Source organism: Ixodes scapularis, unplaced genomic scaffold (genome assembly GCF_016920785.2).
Source record: "Ixodes scapularis isolate PalLabHiFi unplaced genomic scaffold, ASM1692078v2 PGA_scaffold3__209_contigs__length_174095766, whole genome shotgun sequence".
NCBI classification, from domain to species: domain Eukaryota; kingdom Metazoa; phylum Arthropoda; class Arachnida; order Ixodida; family Ixodidae; genus Ixodes; species Ixodes scapularis.
The window spans coordinates 158,981,114-158,994,762 of NW_024609868.1; the positions used below are offsets into that span (position 1 = coordinate 158,981,114).

General features: G+C 43.4%; 1 protein-coding gene across 4 annotated transcripts in view; it reads right to left on the bottom strand.

The window, feature by feature from the left end:
• Positions 1 to 4,750: 4,750 nt before the first annotated feature.
• Positions 4,751 to 13,649, bottom strand: part of LOC115309576 — a 35,152-nt gene continuing 26,253 nt past the window's right edge. For 2 of the 4 annotated variants that reach the window (XR_006078136.1, XM_040210906.3), the window contains exons 2-5: positions 12,988 to 13,542; positions 9,667 to 9,754; positions 6,125 to 6,214; positions 4,751 to 4,972 (exon numbers count right to left, since the gene is read on the bottom strand). Coding sequence is in view for 3 of the 4 variants with exons in the window: in XM_040210906.3 (XP_040066840.2) it covers positions 4,933 to 4,972; positions 6,125 to 6,214; positions 9,667 to 9,754; positions 12,988 to 13,096 (327 nt within the window). In the remaining variant the exon portion in view is untranslated. The remainder of the gene's footprint in view (positions 4,973 to 6,124; positions 6,215 to 9,666; positions 9,755 to 12,987; positions 13,543 to 13,649) is intronic. The other 2 variants (XM_042292650.1, XM_040210901.3) reach the window with 2 other exon arrangements.

A 13,649-nucleotide genomic window follows, 5' to 3' on the forward strand; every position in this document is an offset into this window, starting at 1 on the left:
CAATCGCAGACGTTGATAGCTTCCAAAAACACCCATTAATATTACTCTTCGTTCACTGGCAGACGCAGAAAAAATAAAGGAAAGAAATAGCTTTCCCCTTTTAACTCGCTGTTAGAGCAAGCCGCAACGTGATCGGACGCTAATTGTATACCGCTAGAGTTCGGCTATTCTCGTCTTTGATTGAGCACGAACCAACACAAATGCTTGGCGATGCTGGTTGTCATGAGCCCGAGCACTCGACGCGGGCTCATGACAGTCGAGTACGTCCCAGTGTCACGTGACTCGCGGTGAAAGTTCGTGATAGCATGTGGCGTCACAGTGTCAACAACGCTAATACTTTGAAGTCGACTTGATACGTCATAGTGCCAAATCGACTTAAACTGAGTACGTCATTAAAGTCTGTTGCAACTCAAGAAGGTAGGGCGAGGGAAAGGAAGGCCGGGTAGGAGGAAACAGGCGGAAAGCTGGAGATGAGACGGGGAACCTCGCTTTCTCTCCAACGTTTCGTCTGCTTCCTCCTCCCCGGCCTTCCTTTGTCTCGCCCAACCTTCATGAGTTGCATCAAACTATAATGACATTATCAATGTAAGTAGAACTTGATGCGGTGAGTCACGCGACTACGCCACAAGGCCACGTGACATGGCATTATTTGACAGCATATCTTGACACCATGACGTCACGTGACCACGCGACACATTACTAATTGTAATGCCAATACAAAAGCGCCACGAAAATCCACAATTTTTGAAACATTGCACTGGAGTATATGACAATTTGATCACTATATAGAAATAGAGCTGCCAATTTTCGCTTCTAGAACACTCATTTTGTAAGAAAGAAAAATTAGCGTGAACGGTTTCGAACCGGTTACCGTTATATTTTTTACGGTTCAGTTCCGGTTCAGCTTCAAGATGGCGGCGAAGATTTCGGTTCGGGTTCAGTTCCGGTTCGGCTAAGAATAACGGTTCGGTTCCGGTTTTCCGTTCGGTTCGGTTCCGTTTCGACACTCTGCCTTCAACACAATAATAAAGAAAGTGAATTACTCAAAAAATAAATAATAACTTAATTATCCCAAACTTTAATATTTTCCTAAATGGGCCTCTGACCCAGTACAAAAAAGACGACAGGCTTTTTTTTTTTTTTTTTGCGACGCGTACTTTTCGCAATATCGAATTTGTCAACTTTTCGTAAAACACCCTACAATATACTTTATTTTCTTATTAAAATTCCCAATATTAGTTCTCTTGTTTCAGTTTCATGGCAGTTTACTTGAAGTGTCGCACTATTTTAGCTATCTGAATGGTACTGTCTTAAACTTTTATTGCATAACTGAACATATGAAAGGGAATTTTTTTAATGACATGTGCGGTTGTTATTAGTATTATTTTCAATTTATGCGTTTCATATTTATTGCCGTTAGTTGAGAATATTCATGGCCACTGCGCCAAATGTTGTTCAAGTTACTTGATACGTTCCGCTTGTTTTGTCTAGCTTTATTTATGCTATATCGCATGAATATTTTTGTATATTATGCTTCACTGTAGGGGCAGAGGCTCTGTCAGGCCTTACGCCTTTACCTCTGCCACCTACGTAAAAATATATCCGCATTTGAAAAAAAAAGTTAAATACGTTTACATTTTTTGTGTAAAGCCGAATTAGAGCGCATCTCTTGAGGAGGAAGAGGGGAGGGTACGGAGGGGAGGGTATGCCCTTCTTCCTTCCCGCCAAATTTAGTGGTAAAATGTTACCCTCGTCACTTCACACCTGACATCACGTTCGATGTCACACGTGTCAGACGTCACGTCACGAGGGTAAAGTTAGCAGAAATATTTTTCCGCCATATTTAGCGGAAAAAATTCCCGCTAAATTCAGTGGGAATATTAGCAATCTTAGATACGTGTGACGTCAGGTGACGTCATACGCCACGTGTTTTATATAATGACGTCGCATGTGACGTCTCGTGTGACGTCACGAGGGCAACTCTCGAGAGGGCGACCTTGAGACCCTCGTGAGGGCAAGAAGGTTATAAGTACTAGGAGGGGGCACGTTGCAATATTGGTGAAGCCTAGTCATAAAAAGCTTGAAGGCCGACGACCGTACACCAGATTCTGCAACGCAGAAGATCCTCCTCAACCTAGAGGAGGAGGAAACAGACAACGGTGGACAGGGTAGAAGGGGGAGAGGAGGAATCGGGGGAAAAGTGGAAAGCGCGAACTGGTCGTCGGCCTTTAAGCGATATTGTCACGGGTGGTGACCAGAAAAAAAAATAATCAGGAAAAAATAAAAGTTTAATGTGGCGAACTTGTGCCAAAAATAAAAGCATACAAACGATAATAACAGAGCGTCGCGGGCGTCGAAGTCGGCGTAGCAGCAGAGTCGAACACTGGTGCGAAACTGACTCCGCTCGCCTTGCGGAATCCCTTATGTACCCTCGTGGGTTTCTGGATCGTTCGGCGTAGAAGGTTCGGCGCGTAGAGCATTCTAACCTCGAATCAGCAAGACGGTTCTCGAATTCACCAGAACATCACATTACAGTGTCAACAAAAACGTGTAGCCGCGGCCAGGAATCGAACCGTGGAAGGCAAGCGCGATAACCGTTATGCCACGCGCGCGCTGCCTACTTGGCCAGCTGCGCGCGCGGCAATATTGTGCCCAACGTGACCGCAGATCTCTCTGGCGATGGGTGTGCGTTACATGTCACGTGCGAGATGTATGGTTGATTGTAGAAGGATTCCTTGCAGGCTTGCGCGCGCTCCGTCTGGTAGGTTTTATCAGATCGAGGGCTAGCTACGGTCACGTGATGTGGTCATGTTGGGCTGATAAGTGAGGAGAGTAAGGAGGAAAAGGAGGAAGAGGCGAGGCGTCAAGGTAGCATGGCTTGTGGAGGCTACACTGCTGACGCCCATAGAGTTAGCACAATAAACACTAGAGGCTCAGCTGGCGCTAGTGTCTACGGGACTTCCGGTTGCAAATTGAAGCAGGCAGCATGCAGCCTACATTTCCAGCCGCCCTGTGTATTCGTATGGGAAAACGAGTGTGAACTATGTCTTTTCGCCGGAAAAAAACATGAATAATTTTTGTCATTTCAGTTGTACCGGATAGTATGTACCTTTATTGGTAAAGTGAAAGTGTAATTGCTTTAGTTACAGCATTTTTCTCTACCACTGAACGATGTTTAACTTCGTTGTATTTCAAGCCCAACCCTCTGTTTCAAGGAAGGTATGTGAAAACGACCGACGATTCTAAGCAACTAACGATCGAAAGGAATGTAGAGTGTGTTCAAGGTTTGCTAGCATTTCGGTGGTGCTTATATATTGCTAATATGCCCGTCCTGTCATTCGACGAAAATGACTCCGTCGTGCATCTTTACGATCGGTTAAAGAAACATTCGAACGCAAACAATAAAGTACGTGAGTTACGAAAGGTGTCGTTTTATTATTTTCTATGTCGGGCAGTTTTTATCGGGCACCTAATCTCTGGCTCCCCCTATTTGCAAAGATTTGGAGCGTGCGGGTGATGATTTGAACCCAGAACAAGCATCTTCGCACATATTCATGAGCAGAACGAATAAAGCAATACTTATTTGTTGCAAATCTAACTATATTACGTGGCTTTCAATTTATTTTGATCGTCTGCGTGCACAAGGAGTTACTTATCTAGTGTTACTGCGTAGTTCTTGCCGTCTCTCTTGGTTTTAAACATGTCCTTCGATCGTTTGGCACGTATATCCCCCATGCTGGAAGGCGTCGACGCCGTGTTCGCGCTAACAGTGTCCTACAGTGCACATAAATACAGGTACGAAGCGGTTTTAACGGCGTTTTTCATTCCACGAATTTCGAATAAAAATACTGTAACTGACCAATTATTTCGTCTGCGTGACTGAGAAATGTTACAATGTGCCTAGTACGTACAAATTATTAATGATATCTGCTGTTATAATCGAGCGCAGAGAGAAAACGCACTCGCTTTTTCCCTTAGAAATGCATTACCGGAGGTCAATTTCTGACTGCTTGCTGTCTGCTTCAAAATGCAGCAGCACACTAGCGCCAGCTGAGCCTCTAGCGTTTATTGTAATAACTCTATGCTGACGTCATGCCCGCTCCTACCCTTCTATCCTCCTTGCGTGAGGGTGACCTTCGTGAGGGTAACCCTCCGCCTATGAAAATGGTTAATGCCATATGAAAGTCATATTATTGCCAAATGGCAACAGCTGTTTACAAGTAGTCAATTAGCAGGCAGCAGATGTTATTCGTCATTGAGACGTCACCCTGCTGACCCGGATAGCCATTTCGCCACCGTCAACTTTTTGCCATTTTATTGGTTATTGTCGGTGTATCACCAGTGTATCTACATGTTAATTCTAAATGGCTAAAGGAGGCAATCAAAGGACTATACATTTTATAGTCTTTTGACTGCCTCCAATAGCCAATTAGCATTAGCATGTAGATACACTGGCAATGCACCGACAATAACCAATAGAACGGCAAAAAGTTGATGGTGGCGAAATGGCTATCCGGGTCAACAGGATGACATCTCAATTACGATTAACATCTGTTGCCTGCTGATTGACTGCTTGTAAACACCTGTTGCCATTTGGCAATAATACAAAATGGCATTAACCATTTTTATAAGGGCATAATTATCACATAGACATCATTTGATCGACCTTGGTGACCATTTCGCCACTGTCATCCCCTTGTAAACTTTCAGCTGGCCAGCCGAAAAACTGCAATAGTTTACATGGCCTATCATTGATTTCATGCCTGATACACATAGTGCCGGCTCGCAATATTGGAAGAAAACAGATTGAAGACAAAGATTGAAGAACAATTTAAAGAACCAAAATTTATTTTTCACAATATCATTAAAATGACTAGTGCTTTTTTCAATAGACTGAGTTAATCGCCCAAATGTAAACAATGAGTGAAAAAATTACCTTTCCTTGCTTCCTGACATGACTGTAAGGTGTAAGCTGAAAGAAGAAAAACATTATAAATTAGGTGGGCATATAACCAGAAATATTCTCGCAGCACATTCAATAATATGCACAGAAGAACCTTGCTCACATATTTCCTCGGCTGTTATGTTAACGGACACCGGTTCTAACGGACGTCCAAAAGTATATATCTGTTAGAATTACAGGCTTCATGAATTTCCTTCCTGGTTCTTATGCCCAAACACTGCCACTCAAGGTGGCCAGTATGACTACTAGGAACACATACCCTTTTGCTTTACTTACTCCCTTTATTTCACCTCCTTGCCTCTCTGCACTGTGTTTCTTTTTTGGTCCTGTATGACGCTAAGAGATTCAGTGTCTCACACATCCTATTTTGCTTTACCACCTCCATGGCCACCATGTTCAAGAAGTGATGATTGCATCAAGCTCCACTGCTTTGATCTGGCATGCAGGGTGCAGTGATTTGTTTGAGGCAGCTGCGGTTTAGCTCGATGGGCTCAGAATTTTTGCATCCTTATATTTCAATATTTTTTTAACTGCAACTATAGACAACGCATCACTGCGATGGCGCGGCTGTCGGCACAGGACATGTGCAGACATGTCTGCTCACACGAATCTAGTTCCTGCGTATGCAGTGCCCATAGCTGCTGTGGGCAAATACAAGCTTGTCTGCAAACAGTGTGTTACTTATAGTTCAACCCCAATTTTAAGAAGTGTTGAAAAAATTGTCAACATATAAAATAAGGCCATCTTTTTTACAGCCACAAAAGCTAAGGTGAAATAGAGAATATAGGTTCCTGAAATATCTATAGCTATCCCAAGGGCATTATCAGTTGTTACATCTTTGCTCATGCCATGATCCTTTATTGTGACTTCATTAAGATGCAGCAGCAGGGTTCTACTGTATTTCACACAATGTTTGAATGTGCAATAGCTTTACCTTCCACAACACATCAGCCAACCACAGGTTGTCAAAATGCGAACTCCACAATAATGCAATAAGTATGAATACAATAATAATCCCTGGAAAAGGGGTACAAGGGAGAGAAAGGACAAAGAGGAATCTCCTTTGTCCCCCTTGTTCCCCATCTCCAGTGATTATTATCGTCATTCTTCTCTTGAATAAAAGGGTGTACTTGTGTTTCTTAAGAGAGGGAAGCAGCTTACCTGAAAGAGCATAGTGCCCCCGGGACAGAAATCGAGAAAGGCTGTCTTTGACTTGCTTCCCCAGATTGCCGCACTCCGTGAAGGTGCGAGCTGAAAGAGCAAATGAGATTTGCAATTTAAAATGATAATAGCCCCTAGAAAGCGACACTCAAGTATTGGTACCCTTTTCCTCATTGTCCAGTTCTGCCAAAACGGTCATTCATCCATTTGGATGATGAAATTCGTTCACACGCATGCAGCTTGTGGGCACTGCCATGTTGTTATTACGTCGTTACTTAAATTGAATGTAAATATTCACTTCACACTAGACAAAGACTTATGTATTACTTTTGATAATATCTTTAGATGCATGGCAATCTTAACAGCAGCCTGGGGGGTGCACTCATAGATGCACCACTCTTCAGTCGGTTTGGGGAGTGCGTCTTTAAACGCTCACTCTTTTCATCATACGGGAGGAAGCACCATCTATCCCCTAACATCGGAAATAATTTTCCTTTAAAAATTAAAGCTATGACGGTAGCACAAGAAAAGTTTCGTACAAAAAATATAAACAAAATAGGGACAACAAAAAAAAATTTTTTCGTCATGGATCCCCAGTCAAGAAGTTAAGAAATAGATTGATCTTGTGTGCTAAAATGTTTTTCAAAGCAAAAACATGCCAGGACTATAGTAAAGATTTCTTGACGATCGCGGGGGCCTGCGCTGGCTGGAGGGTGGCTTCTTTCCGGTGGTTTCGGTGACGCTCACGACTCGGTGATTGAGTAGATAAATACATATTTACAGATTATGAACAACTTTTTACAAAACACAACAGGAAAACGTCGCGCTGCTGATGCCGCTCGCGGCAACCCAACGCCGACAATAGCGCCTCGGCGCCAAGTCCCTTGCCGCGCAAGGCAAGGTCTCTGTCTCGCGAGACAGAATACGCGGAGCCCTCGGGACCGCGGGAGAATAACGTCTTGCTCCGCGCACGGGCTCGTTCAGACTCAACTTTTCGAACAAGGCGCCCGAAGTCGCCGACATGGCCCTGACAAGGTCGCCTCCCCAATTACCACGGTGGCAAGGGCGACCACCCACTCCCGCCTGGAGAACGAAGGTTTTGTTCACTTCCCACGCGGGGAAATCTGCTTCCACTTTCGGGAGCTGGCCGCCGCTTGCCGCCAAAGAGAAAAACGTGAGACATCAAGCACCTCCGAATGACGCTTCGGGTGACCTCGCCGCCAACTCCCCGAGCTCTTTCGGTTAAACCCTTCCGGCCATCCCTACAACTATGTTATGAAGTGTATATCTCTTTTTACTGTGGTCATAATGAGGTGGCGTAGGCTTTGTCATTTGCCCAATAATGCTCAACAAACACAAAACTAAAACAAAAATTCTCGCAGACCAAGAGCCATTACTACATGCAGTACAAGTTTTGAGTGTAAACATTTCGGCAGAGGCCTGCCTGGTCGGGAGAAAGCTTAAAAACTCAAATATATCCGTCTACACACCCGCATCTGTGTTCCCTACATAAAGGGGACTAGCGAAGCGCTGTCATGTACGCGGGTAAAAGAAAGTATTCAGATGTCCCACAAACCGCTATCAACACTTTGACGTATGATGCTGCGAATTAAAGGTCGTCCCTCTAGACAAAAAGCGAAGGGCATTGTATATTCAATTCCATGCCACCTACATTAGAAAAACAAAGAACTTCCCAGAAAGAATTCAACAACACAAAAACAATGTCTGCAAATTCGACCACGAGTGCAGCGATGTTGAAGAGCACTGTGAGGACAATGAACATCGCATCGACTTCGCAAACACCCTCATAAATGTTGAGACAAACTTCTGCCAGCAGCTTTTTATAGTCACGGCATATCCAAACAACACCAGGAAACATCAATAGGTCCACTGGCACATTGCCATCATGCTACGTGAACAAACTAAGCCACCTAACAAAGTGAAAAAAGAGACCATCGTAGAAGAAAACGAAGCTGTTGTCCCCTATCTGGAAGCAGTCACCCCTGAAGAAAAAAGCAAGCTGTTTTTGAAACTTTGGGACCTTGTTGTAGGATGTGGTTGGTGATTTTTTTTCAAATTCCTATGTATGAGTTCTGCACTTGTTTGAGTCACCATTCACTTTTTTACCATACTTACCTGCATAATGAACATACCTTTTACGATAATGAAAGAGGGACATTGTTCTTTCAATGTAGGTGTCATGGAATTGAATATACAATGCACTGCGCTCTTTATTCTGAAATTGACATATATTTGGGGGGTGCGTTCATTATGCAGGGTATATTTCTGCATTTACACACTTCGCAAATTGTAATTTTAGGTGGCAGTATGACCCGGCAAAGTACTGTGGAATGTCTCCACTGACGGAGGCGCATTGACGGCTGGTCGTGGGCACGCTACAATAACCATGTTTTATAATTTGAAAACCTTTTTTAGGGCGCTTTCAGTGTGCCTTCCGTCAAAGGAAAAGCGCCCTTCTAGTAAATAGTAAAAAAATCTTGGATGTGTGAGAAATTTATATGTCCAATAAAAGGATAGGACCAAATAAGATCGTATAAAACCTTATAAAAACATATAAGTACAGTATAGGAAATATATAAGATGATATAAGAAGTTTTAAGAAACTGAAAAGAAGTTTCTTATAACTTCAAATATAATTTTATATTGTTCTTCAATGTTTTTATAAGGTTCTTGTATTTTCTTATATGATCTTATTGGATCATATGCGCTTGTTGGACATCAAATTTTCTTATACATTTAAGATTTTTTTATTATGGAAGCTCACTCAGCAGGAAAGTGATGCAACCGTCCTTTGGCCTAACCACTTTCACGATTTCACTGTTCGAAAGCGCACCACAGATGACCGCCTGTTTGTTGACATCAATGCATTCGGTAGGCGAAACGTGTCCAAAGCTTGGCGATTCCTCGACCCCAGCTTTGTTACGTGTATGCGCCGCTCGGTTTCACTCTTGATCACATCTGCAACTACACACTTGCAGCCATGAAAGCATGTACTGCTATCCTTTGCCTGGTTTGACGTGACCTGGCTGCTTGGCGGCGAAAGAAAATTGACTTGGTGGCTAGCCAAGTTGGAAGTAGTTTGAGACTCATGAAGCGAGTAGACACGGTAAACAAAAACATTCTAAAAACTTCACAGGTGTTCCTCAAGCTTTGAGTAATGTGACCTATTTAAAGCTCAAGTAATTCACATTCACCTCTAAGCTGACTGCGGTGGTAACTACGCACCCACCGGATCATTCAACCACCTCCCTCTCGTTACCTGACCCGGCCTTCTGCACATGGTTATGGGAGGGAGTGTAACACATGGGGAAAGGTAGACATATGACTGGTCCAACGAGCATGTAGCTTCTACCACGCTTTCAGCTGGTCATTCAACAGAGTATAGCGATGCTGTACAAAAAAATGTGTGCCATTTCAGAATGTCTGAAGGAGAACACACCTTCAAACATCCTGAAACTGTAGAGAGTTTCCTGCAAAGCCACTCGATTTGATTGGCCAAGCAGTAAATAAAAGATACTCACCAAAGCACTGTGTCGCCCATGATAAGCCTGCGGCTCCCTTCAGTAATTAGCAAACAACCAAAAAGCCACAGGAATGTAACACTGGATCCTGAAACAGAAAACAGAACAGCAAAATGCAGGAATTAACACAATATACAAACCGCCTCAGCGAGTGACACTAAAAACTAGCTACAGTTCTTTGGGCACCATCTTTTTGTTACAGATAATTGTGAGTGAGGACGTGCTGTCATTATTTTTCTGGCCCTGTAAACCTCTCCCAAGTCGAAGGTCTCCGACGTCGGTTTTGCAAACTTCATAAAATCTGCCATTGCTCCATTATCAAGTTCTAGAGTAAGTGACAAGTTAAAATTTCAATGGTGGAGGCTCACAGACATTAAGCACCTGCTTCAAGCCCCTCGGCTGTCGAGAAAACACTATGTCAACCGCTCCGAAACATAGGCTTTGTGCAGAAGAGAGAGTGAAGTATGCTACTGACTCAGTAGAACTACATCAAATTCATAAACCATTGTTAGCCGATTCAGTATGCGACTCATCGTGATGACGAGACTTGGACTTGGCCAGGGCAATATGTTTTACAGAGAAATGTTTACCGATTTGACGGACGGTGTCATTTTATTAAGCAGGCTTATATATTTGCTCTTTATGAAGCAGATAAGAGCAGTGAAGTGGAGCAAAACACAAATAGTGCTATGGACAACGGCAAGTCGAAGAAGTGATAGGACAAGCGCTACTTGTGGTGCTTCAACTTGTCCTCGTACTGCCATTTGTGTATCACTATTGTTTAAGCAACTTGTCAAGCAGTTAAATTTAGTACCAGTGAAGCGGCTTGTCAGTGGCCTTGTCACTAAAGCAGGGAACATGCAGACAACAAACCACTTTGATGGTGATGACCACAACATTTTCATGTCATCTCAGAAATATCACCCCCCCCCCAAAAAAAAAATAGCTGATTCTGCACTTATGTTGCAGAATGTGTGCATCGTCTGACGGCACAGACTGGAGGGACATACTGCAGTTCTCTTCGTGCGTTACACTCCCAGTTTCAATGCGGTGACCAATAAATGTTTCGGTGATGCAAAAAAAAATGAAAAAAAGACATTGCTTTGAATATTTTGTTGTTTCCCTTATTTAACTTATCAAAACAAATTTCCCGTTAATTGGACCTCAAGATAAACGTGACACGCCGACCTATTAAGGATAACAGCAATCCAGTCCTTGTCAAATTAACTGAGGGCAATAAAGAAAGAAACAACGAGGTCATGCAATAGTTGTATAGGGCAGTGGCAACAGTCCCACGAAGATATGCTTCAGTTTTTGCAGTATCATTGATTTCCTCATTAGACAAGTGTTATCAGCTTTGGCTACTGCTCATGCATCACATTTTAGTGTGAAGCAAACTGTACGATGGCATGTTTTCTTCATGACATGCCAACCTTTTGCTAAGTTCCCAATAATCCCGAATAACACAAAAAAATTGCAAATAAAAGAAGCAGTTAGATCAATAGGTCCCACAAATCTATGTGAAACGAGCACTCTAGATCAGTGCATGCAGGGTGACTCCATGTGGGACTGTATAGGAGCTTTACAACCACCCCAATAGCTTGTTAAACCAAACCCAATTATCCTCTGCTAAATGTGTGAGCCACATGGTCTTGGTAGACAGTTCAAATTCCCCACTTACCCCGCTTATAAGTCCTAGAGTTGTATTCATACTGCTTGCGTTTGCTTTGGCATCCAACACCCCCCATTTTCTCCCACACTAGGTGGCAGAAACACTGTTCTTATTCTGCATGTGGCTGATTATGAAAAGCCTTTTGGCTTTTCAATTTAAGTAAATGCACATATTGAAAAGGAGCTTATTGCCTAATCAGGTCTATGAGAACATTTTGAAGTGTGGGATATATGAAGTTTGCTAGACCTATGGTGGACAATATTTACCCTCCAAATCAAAGCAGCACCAAATGTGTCGACCATGAACCCATGACAACTACAGATGAGACTAATGACAAATGCATAAAGCATATGATAATTACAGAACGACCCGATACTATGACCCAGAAAGTTGAACAAGCTTACGTGAACACGCTTACAAAAAGAGATCTGGAATGCCAAAGAATCAATGGAAATAAAAATAGGAAGACTTGACTGATCCTTTTTGAAGTCCCGATCATGGTATCGACAGCATGCATCGATGCTTTCAATCATGCTCTGCGGTGTGGCCACAAAAGACACTTCAGTGAAGCTCCCAATCATTATGCTCTTAGGTAGAAAAAAGGCTCACTTCAAACAGCTTTCAGCAATAAAAAAAAGCATGCCAGATACTAATATCACATGGTTTCCCCAAAAATAAAACATATAAACCTCCAACACCTTTAGGGGCTAAGGAAACAACCAAGAACGCACAAGAATAAAGCACCTCATCCCAAAGTGAATGGAACGCCAAGGTGCAAGTCTGAATGCAAAACAAACCGCTCTTCTAAGCAACTAACACTACCTACAATTTCTTGGACACCTTCCTGGTAAACTAAGAGCTAGAATATTAATTATAATTACATGTGCTGCATCGCCTTCAGGATTGCTGGATGATGTGTAACTCTGGGAGCTCTTCAAGATTAAAGTGAGCAGAAATATTTTACTTGGCCTGAAAATGTCTCATACTTTGTATCTTCTTTAGAGTTAAGCAATAACACCGTAGCTATCTACTAACACATTACGCCTAGAAAGTATCACCTACATAAGACAAGAATGATTCAGACATTACCTATTGTTAGCGCCATTTTGTAAAAGAGACTTGCACAGTCTGCTCAATTTCCATGTGGCACACCCATGAGTTCTTTTGCCGGGCAGATGTGCCAGACGCACATTAAATCTCTCACACCGGCCTCCATGTCCACAACAAGGCTCTAACATTTCAGAAGTGTGCTCACGTGGCCATGCCCCTCTGCAGATTGACTGCTGTGGTGACATGTAACTCAACAGCGGTGGACTACTCCTACTAGAATCTCAACATGGAAGGAACGAATTCCCAAGGGCTACGACAGAATGTGCGGAACTTGAACTGAACGGCTGTGGCAGCGGACCCTCTCCAAGTTCCAGCCGCCATTTCAACAGGGACGACGGGGAGCACAAGCTTTGTCAGTAGCGACGGTACCCCCATGAACCAAAGTCCGTGGAAGCACCTGCGACAAAGCCCTCGCATAATCCCTGTCACCACTTCGGCTGGGATCACAGGGAGCACAAATGATGGCGGTGGAGCCACCACGATCCAGAGCTACATGGCAGGACCTGCAGCAGCGAGGCCCCCACGAGTATACCACTTACCATCTTGAACGGGAACACGGGGAGCGCAAGCGTTGGAGATGACGACAGCGCCACCACCAAAAATGATGTGGCAGCACAGGAACCAGGTTCTGACAACAGGCGCTGACATCCGAGTCAACTCAGTGGCTGTCAAACCAAACAGACGTGACGCGTACCTGAGGAGGCAAATAATGTTTTGTAGTGACCGAAGTGGCCAAAAAGCTGCCAAGCGAAACTCAGCATTCAACTCTTATGATGAGCCAAACCGTTTCGACTATGATCGACATACGTCTGCGAATCGCTCTAAACTGCAGAAATGTGAAGGCTGCATCAATTTTAGTGGACATGGACAATTAATGGACAATTTTTGTGTGCAGGCAACAAGCTGCCAGCGAAAACAGTGATGAAAGCTGAAGTGAGTTACTCCAACACTGCTAAATAAATAGGACAGCTTACCATCAACTCCTATTGATATCTACCATTAAGCCTGTACCTCGGCACTGTAGGTGATGTCAGTGGTGTCGTCTCAGGGAACTCAAACTAGTAGTTCACTGAGCAACCCCTCCTTGACCAGGCCTGCAGCGATTATAAATGTGAAGAACAGATATATTATGTTACATAAATGACACAAGATAGAAAAGGCACAGACAATACCATACCTTCCAATTTTGGGGACACCGAAT